The 17,435-nt window shown below is 35.6% G+C and overlaps 1 protein-coding gene across 5 annotated transcripts in view; it reads left to right on the top strand.

Annotated features, from left to right (window-relative positions):
* Positions 1-17,435, top strand: part of LOC121429143 (neogenin-like) — a 114,862-nt gene that overhangs the window by 27,322 nt on the left and 70,105 nt on the right. For all 5 annotated transcript variants that reach the window (XM_041626070.1, XM_041626065.1, XM_041626068.1 and 2 more), the window contains 2 exons: positions 13,272-13,414; positions 14,410-14,593. In XM_041626070.1, the coding sequence (XP_041482004.1) occupies positions 13,272-13,414; positions 14,410-14,593 (327 nt within the window). The remainder of the gene's footprint in view (positions 1-13,271; positions 13,415-14,409; positions 14,594-17,435) is intronic.

The raw sequence follows: 17,435 nt of genomic DNA, 5'->3' as shown, positions 1-17,435 counted from the left end.
GGGGGGGCACTCGACAAAAAAAATTAGTAGGTATGTGCCGCGGGCGAGACAAAAAAAACGGGGGCCTTGGAGTGGGCTTATTGTAAAAAGGAGGGTCCTTGGAACGGGCTTCGGAACTACAAATGTTTGTGAAAACGGGGATCCTGGGAACGGGTCGCCTGCGTGCAAGTGCGTATGCATTTCTATGGAACGTGCATGCAGCTAGCCCGGCGGCACGACTGCTACCAGAACGGCGTAACAGAAAATATGCAAAGCCCTGGAGTGAATGTTTTTCTTCTTTTTCATCCCTATCAATGTTTCAACATATGTTTCTAATTATTGACCTGATCAGGAACTTGCACTACATCTACCTCATTTAAAAAAAAAAACCGTTCCAAAGAAAACAAGACTTGTTGACTCGTTACTTCAAGACAGTTGATATACGGTACCTTCCCCATAAAGAGAGAGGCAGGCTGGCCTTGCTGCTTGAGGGGCATGAAAATACTTTTGATATATGGGTGTATTCAGACCGACTCCAACTTACAAGAATACCAGGTATTTTCTGATCTGGAAATCTACCCTGATTGGTAATTTTGGCAGAGTAAAAGCAAATTACTTTTAAAGTGTAACATTCCCGAAAGAAAATACCCACTATTAGTAGTCACTTTTCAAAAAGTATGAGGACTTTTACGGGGATCTTTCCAAGGTTGCAGGTGTTCTTGCAGTGTGAAAGCAAATTGCAAGATTTTGGTCAACCCAGTGAGTAGTTGGGACCTTGTTTGCTGCCGAACTAGTGATTTGTCCTGCTAATCGGGCCATACTAAGCATGCTCATAACATCAAGAACTTACCCCGAAAATGTCTGCTGTGGATCGACTTGAATGCGGAAAATAATTATGTGGTATTTTTTAGCCTGAACAATATCTTGTAATTTAACGGGTATTCTAGTGGTTGAGTCGGTCTGAATATGCCTAGAATCATAAACGGAGGCCGTTTCATAAAGCTGTTCGTAAGCTAAGAGCGACTTTAAGAACGACTGGTGATTCTTACGCGCTAAACCATCGCCTATGGTGTATACCATTTACCAAAAGAAAGGATCACCAGTCGTTCTTAAAGTCGCTCTTAACTTACGAACAGCTTTATGAAACACCCACCAGGTGTAAATATCTAGGAAATTACAGGAAATTCCCCTTGCGTTCCCTAGCCATGGGTGCACACTACCTGTTTTGAGAATCTAGGTAATTTTGCGTATCCCCTCCAAAAATGGAACTGGTCATGGTTTTTTTTCCTTTTTTTTTTCATTTGGCCAAGACTTGTTATTTGTAAGGATTCCATTAGGGGTTGGTTGAGATGTATCGAATTTTGATGGTGATGCCAATGCTTTTTAAGGTGAGATTTTGAAGTATTAACAGATGGTGCCCAGGGTCCCTGGCCCCGTCTTAAAAAGACTTGTGATTGATCCAATCATTCTCAGCTATGGAATGCCAGCCAGGCAGCCATGTCACAATTTTTAATATGGGAAATTTGCACAATAGTCAATATCCCTTGAAAACAAAGAGGAGCGTGTTGAATTTTCAAAGCAATGATACAGTACGTCCATGCATATACATCGTATTTAGAAAACATGTTGAATAGATATACAGTGAATGATTTAGATGTTTGGGTTGCTTGCTTTCCATAGTTGTGATTGATCAGTATTTTCTTTGTAAGACGGGGCCCAGATGGGTGTTACATAAAACCTGTTCAGAGCGACTTTAAGAATGACAGGTGTCCCTTTCTTGCAGTGTGGTAAATGGTATACACCAACATGTTAAGCGCATAAGAAAGGTTCACCAGTCGCTCTAAACAGCTTTGTGAAAGGACCCCGGGCCTCACAAATATGTCCATTCACCAATCAACACATTACTCCAAATGAGTAAAGATAAATTTTTAACCGGTAGAATGACATGACAGCCCGGGGGGAGTCAAATATATTGTGGTACACACGCATGACAAAAAAAACATGTTTGAAGGGGTGTTTTTTTCAGTTTTAGACGCGGTCCGCGCTTGGACTCGTTAGGGTATCAAAAACGATTTTCAAGAAAACGGGTGGTTTTGAAAGACTGGTCAATGGTCAATCGTGGGGTCAAACGTATTTAGGGTATGTTTTTTCCCCAAAAGCTTTTTTTACAAAACTAGCCAAACGTGTTTAGGGTATGTTTTTTTCCAAGCTTTTTCCCCGAGGTCATATTTTAGCGAAACTTGCTTAGGGGCCAGAACGTGTACAGTAAATAAAGCCCGCAAGAAACTTGTTTAGGGGGTTATTTTGCACACAGAGAAAAAGTTGTTTAGGGGCTGTTTGGAAATTCCTTGGCCACGTGTGTGTACAGCATTGACTGCCCCCCCCCCTCGGATGACAACTTGGAAGTCTCACAGCATGGTACAAGGTTTTGTGCATTAATTGTACTACAGATATTTGCTTAAAAATTTACACTATATGTAAATTGTATGTAAAATATATGAGTATACAAATAGCAAATAGGCATGAGTGCGATGGAGTGAATAAGAATATTTGCTATTCGTGTTGTACAACGCCTCAAAAGTTAGCAAAATTAAACAAACAATAATCATTTTTTCGTAGATGTTAATCTATGAAAATCGGAAAGAATGATTGAAAGCAAACAGCAAAATCACTCAAACGTGCATCTGGCGCAGCCGCAATGCACATTTAGTGCAGTGCATTGAATCCTAATTTTTATGTCGACATCACCGTGTTCCTGACCTTGTAATGGTACATTATGGACGACACGTGTGCTACGGTTCAAATGTTTCACAATCAGCCTACCATTTATTCGCGTACAACAAACTAAATGTTCATTATCCACTCCTTGGGGAGTGGTCAAGTTATTCCATGGGAATCCAGTACATGTATACATGTACGGTCTTGCTTGTCGTTCATTAGTCACGGTAATCAATATGTTGCAGGTTGAATTTGCATATAGCGGTAAATGAAAAACATGTTTTTGTCTCAGGTGCAAGATTGTAAATTGACCTTTCCAGCCAAGCCTGCTAATGAAGTGTTAAACGATATCTCTTAAAACACACCAATCCCATAATTGATAGCCTCATTACTAGTGTCCCTGCGATATGAAAGTTTGTTGTTGTTTTTCAGTACTGAAATTGAGGCCCGAAGTTGAACTTCTTTGATGGCAACCAAATGGAATACTTCCTTTTTGAAATTGAGATCTACTGCACATACTACATGTAGTTCATGATCAGATTTTTGAGAAGGGATTAAGAAATGCAAACTGATGTCATATCATATTGCTCTTTAATAAAAAAGTACTATGGAAGGTCAATCGGACTAGAATTAATCATTCAAACTATTCTAACAATAAAGTACTTGTAAGCAGTACATGTACATAGTAAATAACCAAACACAGTCGCTGATATTTCTACATTTACAGGTATATGACGTAGTAGAATAAATGATTCATTCAAAGCTTTTCGGCATTACAGAAAAAAAAACACTATGACAAAGAGGACCCATTATTTACCAGATCCATTCGCCCTTGAAAATTCATTTCCATCAAACTATTAGCAGGCAAAATTAAGTATTTCCATTTGTCTTCCAGCACAAAATAAAAGCCTAATTCCGTTGACTTTCAAGAGCGGGTACGTAACTTCCTCTCTGAGTGACCCTTCCTAGACGCGTCTGTCACCGCAGTCACGATTCCTCGCCGTAATAAAGAACCGGACAGGATCTGACAGGATATTGTCCAATACAGGCTGTCCAGGCAGGGGGAATGGATCAAACCCGTTTACAATGGAAGAGCAGTGGGTGGACAGATTGGTGTCAGGATAGGGTTCATTCACACCGCAAGCAAAATTTGTGGATTGGGACTTGGTCTCATTTTATTTGGTCTAAAATTCTCACCTGTGTGCCTGACATTCTACTACTACTACTATTACTACAACTACTACAGTAATAATAATGATTATGATATAAATGATACTTGCTTTATACCACTGAAAACTTTAATTTCAAAAGTGTCTATTAAAGCGCTCACTCTACAGTAAATGCATATTACCCTAGCTTTAGCAGAGCAGCAGGTACATGTAGTGCATTTTTTCCAAGGAATATATTTCTACCTGGTCCCCACTTTAATACATGCAGTGTATACCTCAGCTGTATTGGGTGAAACACGATATGGATCAATTTCTTGCTGAAAGAGATTGATGTGTGTAGTTGGATTTGAATCAGCGACCCGAGACGGGGAAACAGAACCACTATACCCTGACGCCGTAGTCTAGTAGGATATATGCACTGTAAAAATGTGTCTCAAGTTTTAGGCATGTCCTTAAAGCGTATCACTCTAACAACAAGTTGCTACTTTTTTAAATCGTTTAGAATTTTTGTAACAACTTGAAGGCCACTCCATCTTGTCTGGTGCTTGAATCGAAAGAAATCAACTACTGTACTTGAACTGCCTTGCACATGTGCCCATATGAAATGATAACGTTGAATAATTTCTGGTGAGAATGGGTCTTGTCACTCCAAGTTGATTCACCGACTAGAACAAGAATTTCAAACTTCATTGACGGGTCAGGAGGGGGAATAATAGACCAGGGGCCTGATGGGGACAAAGAAAAGATTTGACAAGTGATTCAGACATCATTCTTTGTCAGAATAATGACGGTACAATATCAAGGTAATATAGTGTCCTTCAAACTTCCTATGATGTCATTTTGAAAAAGAATACTATCTTATTTTGAAATAAATTTGTGAATTTGTAAGTAATTTCTTGCTTTGACGTGACATTATTATAACATTCGAACAAAGGCAGTAATTTCTTGTTCAAAATGGAAGCCTTGCATATGTTTTGAACCAAAATGATTTTTAAAAATGGATTACATTTTATCAATTCTTTCACAAACAATGTTAGCTTTCACTTTACTTTTTCTAATAGGAAAGTAACTATAGTTCATAAAGAAAGTACAGTATGGAATGTTGTCCATGTGGCTTCTTTAGACATGGTGAACAATGAAATCAAAATAATAAAGTTGACCAACTTTATTTCACTTTGTTGAGTGCACACAGATGTATCAATTAAAATGAAATATGTATGTATTCATTGGCCAAAGAGACCCTTGACAAAAATGTTACTTCCTTGAGAATTCTAAAATATTTACAACTTCTCATTGCACATTTCATACTGTATAGAATGTTTACAGGCGAGATAAAAGTGACTGACCTGAATAAAAAAAGAAGAAAAAAAACCCAGTGCCTTTATGATTTGGTATTCCTCAAAATTAATAAAAATCTCTTCTGACTTTATTGTCAAGAAAAAGTAGTGCAAACCTTATTGCATCTTCCAGTGTAGATTCACTATTACATCCATGCCTACAGTAATCATGGCCCTGTATCACAAAACTTAGCGATTGATCTTGGGGCTTACTTTTATGATTGATCATACACAATAATCAATGCAATCAATCTTAGAAATCAGTCCCATGATCAATCGCTAATTTTTATGTTACAGACCCCTGATGTAAGTTTCTCCATTAAGACAGGGTCACGTATCTTCAACCCTGGACCCTGTAACATAAAGCTTTGTAATTGATTGTAAGGCTGATATATATGATGGATCCTACACAATAACCAATGTAATCAGTCGTAGAAATCAGTCCCATGATCAATCACTAAGCTATATGTTACAGGGCCCTGATATAAGTTTCTCCATTAAGACAGGGTCATGTATCTTCAATCCTGGACCCTGTAACATAAAGCTTTGTAATTGATCGTAAGGCTGATATGTATGATTGATCATATACAATAACCAATGCAATCAGTCGTAGAAATCAACAGTGTAATCAAAGGGAAAGCTTTATGTTACAGGCCGGGCCCTGATGATTATTTGTAAACAAACAGAGCCAAGAGAAGATATTTCAAGATACCAATTTAATTTTCCCTTTTGCCACCAAAAAAAAAGAATTACTATTTACTGGGTACATCTTTCATCCTGATCTCGTCCATCATGATGAGTCTTTGATGGAAAGTGTCACATTTTGTACTGCTCTGTTTATTCATCATTCAAATGACCTTTGATATCAAAAGATGATCATTTCTTATTACTTCCTTCATTACTCTCATTTCCTCCTGCAATCTTGTCTCTCACATTTGTAAAAAAATGAATTCTACAACTTCCTGATTTCCTTAATCCCTTCAGGTCAGGTTTTCTTTCTTCTAGGGTTAATTTGATCTGTATTTAATCTTCAAATTGGCAGCTGTGGTACTTCTGACTTCTTCAATTCTTCATTTTATAAACTATTATAGGGATATGTATAATCATCAAATTGGTTACTTTGGTATTTGTAATTTCATTGCTCCCTTTTAATCCTTAATTTTTTGTTCAATGGTGTTAAATTGATCTTCATTGATACTCTTTGTATTGGCAACTGGTATATGCATTGCTTCTTTAATTCTTCTATCCTTTCTTTTCTATCTTTGAGGGTAAAATTGATTTGCATTTGATTGGCAACTGTGGTATTTCTTAAGTGATTGCTTCTTTAATTCTTCAATACATTTTTCTTTTAATGTTGGGATGTGGGGTACTGTACATGTAGATGAATTTGGCATAGAAACACTGATTACTTGTTAGATGACGCTGTAGAATTATCTTGATGGTTAATCAATATCAACTTCCTATTAGCTCGATGCTGCACTTTTTCCCTCACGTTTTCATTTTTTGTTCGATGTATGATGTCATCATTAAAGTAGCTCTATTACATAGACAGTGAATATCAGCTCTTCTTGTTTTCCCATTGTTATGATCAGTAACAGTGATCATGATTGCCCAATATACATGTAATTATGAGGTAAATATGGCATAAAATTGGTATATTACAATGGACATGTACCTTGTAAACTTGATTTCATTGTGAGGGCGGTATGGTTTAGTGGTTATGACTCTTGCCTTTTGATCTTAGGGCCATGAATTCAGTTTACAGCCAAAGGGTATTTTCCTTATCAAAGCAAGAAATTTACCCAGGTGAGATGAATGGGAGAAAATCCTCGAATGCTGGGAGAACAGTTATCAGAACTTAAGTGGCTACCCTGGGTAAATACATATATACCATTGTTATTATTATTATTATCATCATCATCATGGTAAAGTTATATAGCTTGAAATTATATACTCTAATTGAAACATAGCTACATATGAACTTCCATTCAATTATATTTTAGGAATAAAAACAAACGTCTGCATCCCCCTCCTCCACTCAAAAGAAGAAACAGAGGAAATATAAAGATCACAATTTTAAGAATCACAATATGAAGGTAATATGTGTTACTCATGTTAGAACCAGTGCAAGCAGCACTCAACAGCTATTTCGATAATTCTGCATACCTTATCTTATTCAATTTGGAGGAAGGTCTTTAACTTTGTGTAGATATATATTTGGAATATGAAAACTGTGCCTTCTCCAGGTCAATCTTGGTCTTAGGCAAGACAATCTAAATTTAGACCATTAATAACACGGAGAGCGATTTCATATTGATGGTGCATCTCTCTGCAACTATAAAAGCACTCCATTGAAGTGTCTTCCTTTCTGGCATCTCACCAATGATCGTAGAGCATTTTTTAATGATCAATTGCATTAACCACAATGCACGAGCAATTGCAACAATCGGGCATGCGATCAATCTCTACACTTTGTGTTAATGGGGACTCAGGACTGCTGTAGGTAAATAAACCAAACATCTAAAAGGCCTTTAATATGGTGTTGTTCGAACGTCTGCGTAGGTACGTGGCTGAGCCGCACAGGCCCGACAACTTGCTGATGTTGCCACTTTGCAGAATAAACAGATTCGTTAGAAGGAAAAACCTCCTGGGGCATGATGGGAAGTTGTTCGTTTTCCCCATCACCCTCGGTGCGAACCCTTTGCTAGGCAATGAACTCATCCACATTCCATGCCCTTTTATTTGGGCAATTTGTTAAAGGGGAATGAAACCTTTGGAACGAGTATGCTTGTGTTGAAACAGAAAAATCAAAGAATAAGAACAAAGAAAGTTTGAGAAAAATCAGACAATGAGAAACTTATGAGCATTGGAATATTGCAATTATTAATGCTATGGAGATCCTCCCTTTGGCAATGCGACAAGGATGTGTGATGTCACATGTGAACAACTTTCCCTTTGATGGACTATAAAATACCCTCAAAATTTCTCTTTCTGCTTTTTCTTATTGTGATACAAACTCTTTATCCATGGTGTATTCTTTAGAAATCTGTATTACATGCCCTCCTCTAGAAAGAACACATGATCTACTGATAGATGTGATAAAAGAGGTAATTTAAGTGAAATATATACTTGAGTAATGGGAAGAGTTGTTCACAAGTGTCAGCACACATCTTTGTTGCATTGCCAATTTGAGGATCTCCATGGCATTAGTGATCTCCTTATTCAAATGCTCATAAATTTCTCACTATTTGTCACATTTTTCTCAAACTTTCGTTGATCTGTTTCTTTGATTTTTCTGTTTTCACACAAGCTATCTTGTTCTAAAGGTTTCTTTCTCCTTTAAAGATGGATATTCCCTTTGCAGTAGCTGTGTACATTATGTTCCTGAGGATTACAAGGTGCACAGTGGGTTTGAGATGCAAGGTTTGGAATTTATTTCAAATTTTCATTTTCTTATAAGGCTCTTCATTAAGGTGGCATAAAATATTTTCAGTTCTTGGGTCTTGTAGCAGGTTCCCCACTTGGTGCAAAATACATACAGTACCCTCTTTTAGGTTCGTGATTTACGAGACTTTTTTCTATTTTTTGTTTTGTTTTGACACTCTTTTTGCGTTTCACACCAATCCGTAAAAAATTCCCCTTTTTCTCACGGATGCTGTCCAGTGTCGCAGTGACCCCCCATCTGAGTGACCAATGACTTGATTATTTTAACCTGTAGATCTCAAATTGGCTATCCAGAATTGAACCACCACATCAGACCATAGTTTGAATTAAACCTGGTGGGTGTTTAATTAAGCTGTTCGTAAGTTAAGAGCGACTTTAGACATGTAAGAACCACTGTTGATCCTTTCTTGTGCTAAATATTATAAGAAAGGTTCACCAGGGCCTCCTACAAAAAGTTACGATTGATCCAATCAATCGTAACTCTATGGAAATCCATCAGTGTCATAATTTTTTCTACAGGAAATTTGCAAAATGTCCTCTGTAAACAAAGGAGAACACACCAAATTTTCAAGAAATCATTGAATTTATGGATATACATTATATCTAGAATTTTGTTTGAACAAGCATGAATTTTATATGTTGACTTTGCTGGCTTTCCATAGTTATGATTGATCGGATCAATTGCAACTCTTTGTAAGACAGGCCCCAGTTAGTCTTAAAGTTACTTATGAACAGCTTCATGAAAATCCCTCAAGAGTTCAGAGTATGGGCCCTTGGCTTTAAATAAAATATTTTTTAAGTGAGAGTTGGGATTTAGAGAGTGCATCTCATGACTGATTAGATCCTCTCCTTAAAACAAAAAAAGATGATTTCCCTACAAATAAAGGGGGGAAATACGGTTGTACCACCCCAGGGATAATGTAACTAATATTCAACCACGTTGCATCCGCACACCTGAAAATAATATTGCGTAATTGTAAAAGGTTAAGGCCCCAGGTGGAAATTAATAAAACCACTTCACCTTATTGAATGTGAATCAACCAAATCCTGTTTTTAACCTCCAGAAATTATTGGCAGCTCCTTGAAAACAGACATAAGTACACCTGCAAGTATGATTCTACCTGTTGTAGGCCTCTTGCTTTATATGCAAGTGAAATGTGATTTCCCAAATTATATTTGTAAGTTCTGTATTGATATTCATGACCTCATAAATAGTTTCCCATTTTCTCTAAAAACTTCTTTTTTTTTCTTAGGTTTTTATGTGGAGTGTATGTTGGAATCTGCTTTCTACAAATACTTTCTATTATCTATCTGAAATTTGTTCTCTTTACATTTCATGACCATAGTCATACATTCAGTATTATAAAGAAGTTCTAACTAAATTTATTAAAATATAAAATAAAAATTAGGAAAAAAACGAAGTTAATCCATCTGTAGCCAATGAATAGAGTGTAAACTCTCCTTTGCTAATCATGATTTTATGATTTAAACTCCACAAGCTAATAGCAATCTTTAGCAGCTGGCTTTCCCCATCAAAGCATAAATGCCTAGATAATATTACATGTAGGCCGTGTTTATGCTTCCACTTTTCAGGCCAGAATCAGCATTTCCAAACGTGGTTAGTCCAAAACACGGTTGCGTCCATGCTTACTTTCATTTAAACGCTGTTTCAAAACGCCGATCGTAAACTCACAAAAAGGTGCGTTTGTAAACGTTGTTTGACCAGAATCAGGCTTTCTGGGGAAGTATAAACAGAACCACGATCGTAAACGTGTTTAAATGACGTCATTTGGTACACGCTTCCGGTGAGATGAAAATCCGCAGGCAATACAGTCGTAGTGCTCCATGCTTATCTCCACGTAATAACAACAATCAGGAAAAAAAAACTTTCGAAAAAAGGCGCGCCCAATTTGACCTCGCTTTACGATGCGAAGCCAGCTGGAGATCATGATTTGCTCTGAAAAATTAAGCATAAACAGCACTCCCAGAACCATGTTTACGATCGGCGTTTTGAATCGACGTTTGAAATCGCTGATTCTGTCCTCGCAATGGAAGCATCTCATAGGAAGGAATGGATTTCCTGTTTGATTCTCTAAATGCTGACAGATTTATTGAAACATATCTTGAGAACAATGGAAAAATCAATGTGAAAAAGGAAGCTAATTATTTTGCAAGGGGTGCACTCAGGCACCTGTACTGTTGTGATTTTGAGAAACTTAGCAGGGGGTGAGGTGAAAATTATAATTATTTTATTTTGTGTATTGATTTTTTTAAGGGATGGTCTGGCTGAAAATATTTATATCTAAATAAATAGAGTAAATTTCACAGAGCAAAATGCTGAAAATTCCATCAAAATCCCATAACAAATAACAAAGTTATTGAATTTTTAAAAGTTTATCAATATTTTGTGAAAACAGTTACAATGTTTCATCATAAATGTTTCATTTAAATTGTTAAATACATGTGTAAATTATGATTCTCCATTATGGTGAAATAAGTTGCAGCGATAAATAACTAATGCACTTGTTCAGTTTTCAATCCAATTGATTTAGTTCTTGGTATAAATATTTTGAATAAACCAAATGCCTCGGACTGTTTCACTGGAATAATGCACATCTTTAAAATTCAATAACTTAATTATTTGTTATCCAATTTTGATCAATTTTCAGCATTTTGCTCTGTGAATTTTACTCTTTTTATTGAGATAGAAATATCTTCAGCCTGGACCATCCCTTTAAGAACTATTTTAACATTTAAGCAATTTCTATAAAAGATATCGGTATATCTCAAACTGATATTGAAAACGTCATGTGTATATGTTTTCATTCAATATTTTCATTTTTTAAGGAATTTGTTTTAAATTACTGGCATATATGTATTTTAATTTTTCAATAAATTTTGTTGATTCATTCATTATTGATATCATCTACTCACTTAAAAGTATTCATTTATATCTCTATGTATGCCAATTTTTCATGTATGGTGAAAGTAAACATACATGTACCATGCACTTTTTGTTAGTAAAGTAATTTACATTGGTTATCTGTTTAATGCCCTCTATAATTATTAATCGTCGGCCTTATGCCAAAAGGGCCTTAACCCGATTTTTGGGGTTCTGAATATTTTATAATAAATTTAACACATTTCATGTAAAACTTAATAACTTAACATGTTTATCGAAATTGGCTTCAAAAGCAAAAAAACGACCACAAACTTTTGATTATTAGAGAGGCCAAAACCTTTAAACGCCATTATCTCGGAATGGCCAAAAGCAGTTAAGGCCCTTTTGGCATAAGGCCGACGATTTAAAGTCTTTGCTATATAAGTAAATTCACATCAGTCTGACGTACCTTTTATGTCCTTGTTGCCTCACAAGTCAGTCTTGATTAAAGACAAAAAATTCCCCCAAAAGAAAAAAAAAGGCTTTATGAAAACATTTCTCTTTATGAAAAAACACTGCATTGATAAAAGGTCCTTTATATCTCTTCCATGCAACTTACACAGTCTCTTAGCAGCCCTAGAGGTAACGCAAGCATTCTATATCAATTTCTTTGAAAGCAATATAATTTTCTCATGTATATTCTGATAATGGGAGTGCCCGCCAGACAAGGGTGTAATAGACCGTACCAAGTTTAGAACTGTTTTATAAGATGACAGTTAAAAACATGTATTTCTGTGTGAACTTGTGTTGAAATCGATAGTGGAGGGTAAATACTTTGTGTATCAGGTGCACCGTGTCCAACTGCCCCTCGAAGAATTGACAGATCATGTTCTGCTATGTCAGATTACTCAAGAAAAGGGTGTTGAAGTGTGATCAAGTTGTCCGTGACAGTCGGCGGTGAGGGACGGTGTTGTGTGACAAGCAAAGTCTGAAATCGGAGTGGAGTGTTAATTTTAGCCAGAAGCACTCATTGGTTGTGTATGCATGAGTCTGATGGAGAGAATGAGAAGTGAACATTAAAGAGGGTGAGGGTGGAAAAGCGAGAGAAAGAGGGAGAGACAGACAGAGAGAAAGGGAAGAAAAGCCAAGTATGGAGAGACAGAGCGAGAGAGAAAACATATTTTGTAGATATAGAGAGACAGACAGAATTGAATAAATGTAAAAAATAAAGTGCAAACACCTCGTCCATATTTTAAGTTATAGGCTTAATATACTCATTGTACATCAGTGTCCTGGCTAGAGTCTTTTTAGTGGTGGTCGCAATTTCACAGCAATACAAAGTTTTTTTAGACCGATAGTGGTTAGAAGCCGAAAGCGAATGAACATTGTAATGACAACCTGAATAACAAATCCTTGAAAATTAACATATGGAACAAAATAAGAATGTTTATTTGAATTATGCAAATGAAATAAGATTAAAGATGGAAATTAGCGCTAGTGAAAGTTTTCTTTACAAGTTGTGATCGGCTGTGAAACACTTTTTTTACTGTCGCAATGGCGACTCTTGGATAAAACAGACTTTGTCTTATGAAGCATCTATCAAGTCCTTTCATGAAAGACTTTCCAGGTGTGAAGTAAATCAATGACTACCAATTTCCAGCATATCACTTTACTAATCACGATCAAGAATCATAATTATATCTTTGTTACCTTTGTTTTGTTCCTTTCTCCTTTTTCATGCAGTTCTTGATGATATCTTTTACCAGCCAACCAACATGACGGTGGTTGACCTGCAGTCCGCACCTGCTTACTTTCAGTGTATCACCGGTGATAGTTTGCCACTAGCCACTATCAGCTGGGAAAAAGATGGAGTGCCATTGGTCGATGTAAGTCGCTTTTGTAGAGGTTTATTTCATTATTATCACCATCATTATCGTCCTGGGCATGTGATGTGTGATGTTATGTTAATGAATTGGGGAGTTGAACAATACGTCATTGTCCCTCCCATAAATGATATGTACGCTGCTCAATGTCTTATTCATCTCCATCCTCTATCTCCTATTGATTATTTTTTATGAATTAGACTTTTCCACTCTCCGTTGGCTACTCCATTTTTATTTTCATTGGTTGAGTTTGTGTAATTTGAATAAATTTTGTAATGCAATGCTGAGTTTTACTGAGGCAAGTAAGCCCAGCAAATTAAGCAGTGCACAACCAGACTTCATCTAGTTAAAGTTCAATTTTGTTCATGTGTCTTCAGAGTTAAGTTCCATCTTATCTCTGTTTGATGTGTGATTGAGCTTCTGTTCCTTCTTCAGATGAACATTTATTTTCCCCTTAAGACTTGTATTATTTTCAACCCCATGGGAACGATGATCAAGAGCCAATCGAAATCGAGGATTCCATGCAAGTTACCATTGCATGGCAAAGTTATCATAATGGTAACCTTTATGCAACGGGGCCATGGTATAGTAATCTGATCTTAATAAGAAATGATTGGAAGTAATCCTAAAGTACTTTTATGCCAGATATGCCAGAATCCTGAATTAAAACAAAAAAGTGTCATTAAAATGATTCAGTCTTGCCAGTATTTGTTACCACATTCTTTTCTTGATGATGTACAATGTAGCTAACAAGGTAACAATATGTGGGACCACACATTAAATAAATGGATGGGCATTTTCAGTAATTTCTCTGATTCATTTTCTCTTTACTATGTAATAAGACATTATCCAGAAAAATTGTTTGGCAGATACCATTTATTTTTTTGTTTTTAGAATTCTGTGTAAGTTTTGTTCAATTATGTGAACATTTTCTTTTCTGTTACCAGTAACCAGAGTTTATCTTTAATATTTGTCATTCCTTTCTTTCATCCCTACAGGACCAAAACAACGTGGTCATCTACTCTTCCCAATTTGGTGACCAAAATTCTCTCAAGGTGTCTGGAACCCTCCAAATTAACAATGTCCGTTCGGTCCATGCCGGTCAATACCGATGCGTGGTCACCAATCCCTACCTGCCTGACCACCCAGCAAGAAGTTGGCCGGCCACTCTGACCGTTGGACGTAAGTTTTGACCATTGGCATGATGTCCAGTTTGGTTTACACGTATTTGACTTCCATCCTACAGCTGATGCCTTTTTTCTAAGAAAATGAAGCAAAAAATTAAGAAGCTGCAAAAGCATTTTGAAAGAAAAAAGTCTTAAGAAATTCTTATAAAAATTTTGATAAAATTCAGAAAATAGTCTTTATGATAAATGTTAAGCCCACCAGTGAATATGTAGGAATTGTTGATGTAAGTAAATAATACAATGGTCACAGATACCTTGATGAACATCGTACGAGCATTTCATGCCATTTATTGCTTTGTATAAAAATTGTTTGTACAGTGATCGTAAAGGTATTTGTAACCATAGCATGTGAAATAATATAGGTAGTCTGAAAAGTGTTTTTCCCTCTTGATCATTCTCTCTTAAATGAAATTTATTTTGTGATTTTTCACAACTTGAAATATTTGAATAAGGCATATTCCTGTGCTTTTGAAGACTATTTTATTTTTCATATATATTTTTTTTAATTGATTATGTTTTTATGTACTGTATTTACATGTATTTAATTATTTAGTTAGTTATTTTTTTGTATTATTTTTTTTGGGGGGGGGTGAGCTGATGCTGACACATTTAATAAAATTAATGTATATATTTTTCCTTTTGAATTGGTTAATGTGGTGTATCAACAATTGCTTTTAGACTGGCTAGAATAAAGCATGACTCATTATGAGTCAAATTTTGTGGTTTATGATCATGAAAACATTTGGTAGCTCTCAGACTTTATTTAGCAATTCACACTGCATGAATGAGTTATCACGAGTGGATTACACCCATTTAGCAAAGATTACCTCTGTCAAAATATGATTGAGAGATAATGCCAATGGCATAAAAAACATTCACTATAAATGCAATTCCCAGAATATTAGATATTATCATTAAAACTTCCGCCCAGTGGTTTACATGTAGCTTAAGTTCATTAAAAATAGAAACATTATTGAAATGGTATCAGTTTCAGGAACAAGTGATTTAAGGTGGCTTTTTTGGTTGTCTTTTTATAGTGCTTAAAGAAAATAATACATATTTATTTTGTCTGAATATCATTTTAATGAAACCGTACATGTACCTCTAATAAAAACAAAAATATGCTAGGTCTTCTGAATATTTAGCTTGGGACTAGTGCTTACAAGTATTGTGCTTTTAATATTGGTACATGTCATTTCATGTCATACATGTATGTTACACTTTCTGCATCAGTATGATTTTAAACAAGGAAAAAAATCAGGAAGAGCCTTTATCGGTTTGAGTTCAGATATAAAGTCGTCTTTGGGAAATTATCAGAGAGTCAAAAATAGTGCAGCCCACAGTGTTGATAAAGAATATTATTTAATTTAGGTATGAAATAAACAAATCTATTCTATTTATTAAAAGTACATGAAAATATCCTGAAATAATAAACTTCAGTTAGATATTTTACTACAGGGCTATTAACATGGATATCTTTATAAGAAAATCTTTGCGCAGCCAAAATTAGTGTAGCCAAAAGTGATAGAGTATATCACACCTCATTTATGTTACTTGATAAAAAATAATAATCACTCTGGTATTATGAGTAATATAAAAAAATCTTGAAAGTTTTTTTTTAACTTGAATATATTATAAAGCCATTCTATCATAAAACTGTTCACATTGACACCATGAAGCTCACCCGTGGGAATGCATCACTAAGAGTGAACGATCTTATTAAGTCAGCCATTAAGGAAACTAAGGATTAGCGCATCAGTCTAGCACAACAGACACGATAGAGGGGCGGAAAATGGGGGAACCAAATTTGTTTTGGCTCGCCTTTCTTGGTTTTAAGAATGCAATCAAGTTCTTCCCCAATTTCCATCTTTGATTTGTCTCACCGGTTTGGGGGTATTTTGAGTATTCTCCAGAGATGGCCCTGTCTAGGCCAGCCTTGGTCGGAAACAGGGTGATCACTATAAACGTTGTGTCAGAGAGAAATGGTCAAATTGGCAATTATAATGTAATCTTTGATATTGGGTTTTAATGTTGCTCCAGGGAATATATGGAGACTGCAGATCCTCTTTTTTGAGTTTTCATCTTTTCAAAGAATTCATGAATTGGAAATTAAGGAGAAAAATTCTGTCCCTTAATGTTAATTCTCTTTATTTTTGTTAATGATCCTTTCACATCTAGACAATTATCCCAAGAGTGTTTTAATGCTGAACACAGGCTTACTATTAGATTTTCTTTTGAAAACAGCCCAATTATTTTTTGTGTAAAGATGCATGTATGAGACAGAAAGTGAATGCACAGTTGCTTACAGCCCAACCCCCCCCCCCAAAAAAAAAAAATAATTATAAAAGCAAAAATTGGAACATTCTTTATCATAGATATTCTGATAATACATGGAGATACAATTTTATAATTCTTCTTAATTCATAAGGCCTCATAATTTTTTTCCGTATTCAGGGCAAATATAATTAATTAGAATTCAGAATATGTTTGTATTTTCCTATTTTATGACTCAATTAATTTTTTGACAAGCCAGATAAGAATGAGTTTTAATTGGTTAATGAGTTGACAACTGGCACTCCATAATTTAGAGTGGTCTAGATGTTAACCCAGGTTTAAATAAACCATGGCTATCAGAATACCATTCATTGTCCCATATTCTGAAGTCAGGTTTAATTTAAACTCTGGTTAACTATAGATAGTGGCATAATTCTCTAACAGTATATAAAATTCAATGTATCAGCTTATTTTTGTCTCAAATAATTCTTAACTGTTTCGGAAGGATAAAAAGATAGCTTTCTTCACCATTCATGATTAAGGAAAGAGCACAGTAAACATAC

The sequence above is a fragment of the Lytechinus variegatus genome, chromosome 15 (assembly GCF_018143015.1).
Source record: "Lytechinus variegatus isolate NC3 chromosome 15, Lvar_3.0, whole genome shotgun sequence".
NCBI classification, from domain to species: Eukaryota; Metazoa; Echinodermata; class Echinoidea; order Temnopleuroida; family Toxopneustidae; genus Lytechinus; species Lytechinus variegatus.
This window is presented reverse-complemented; position numbering and strand designations above follow the sequence as displayed.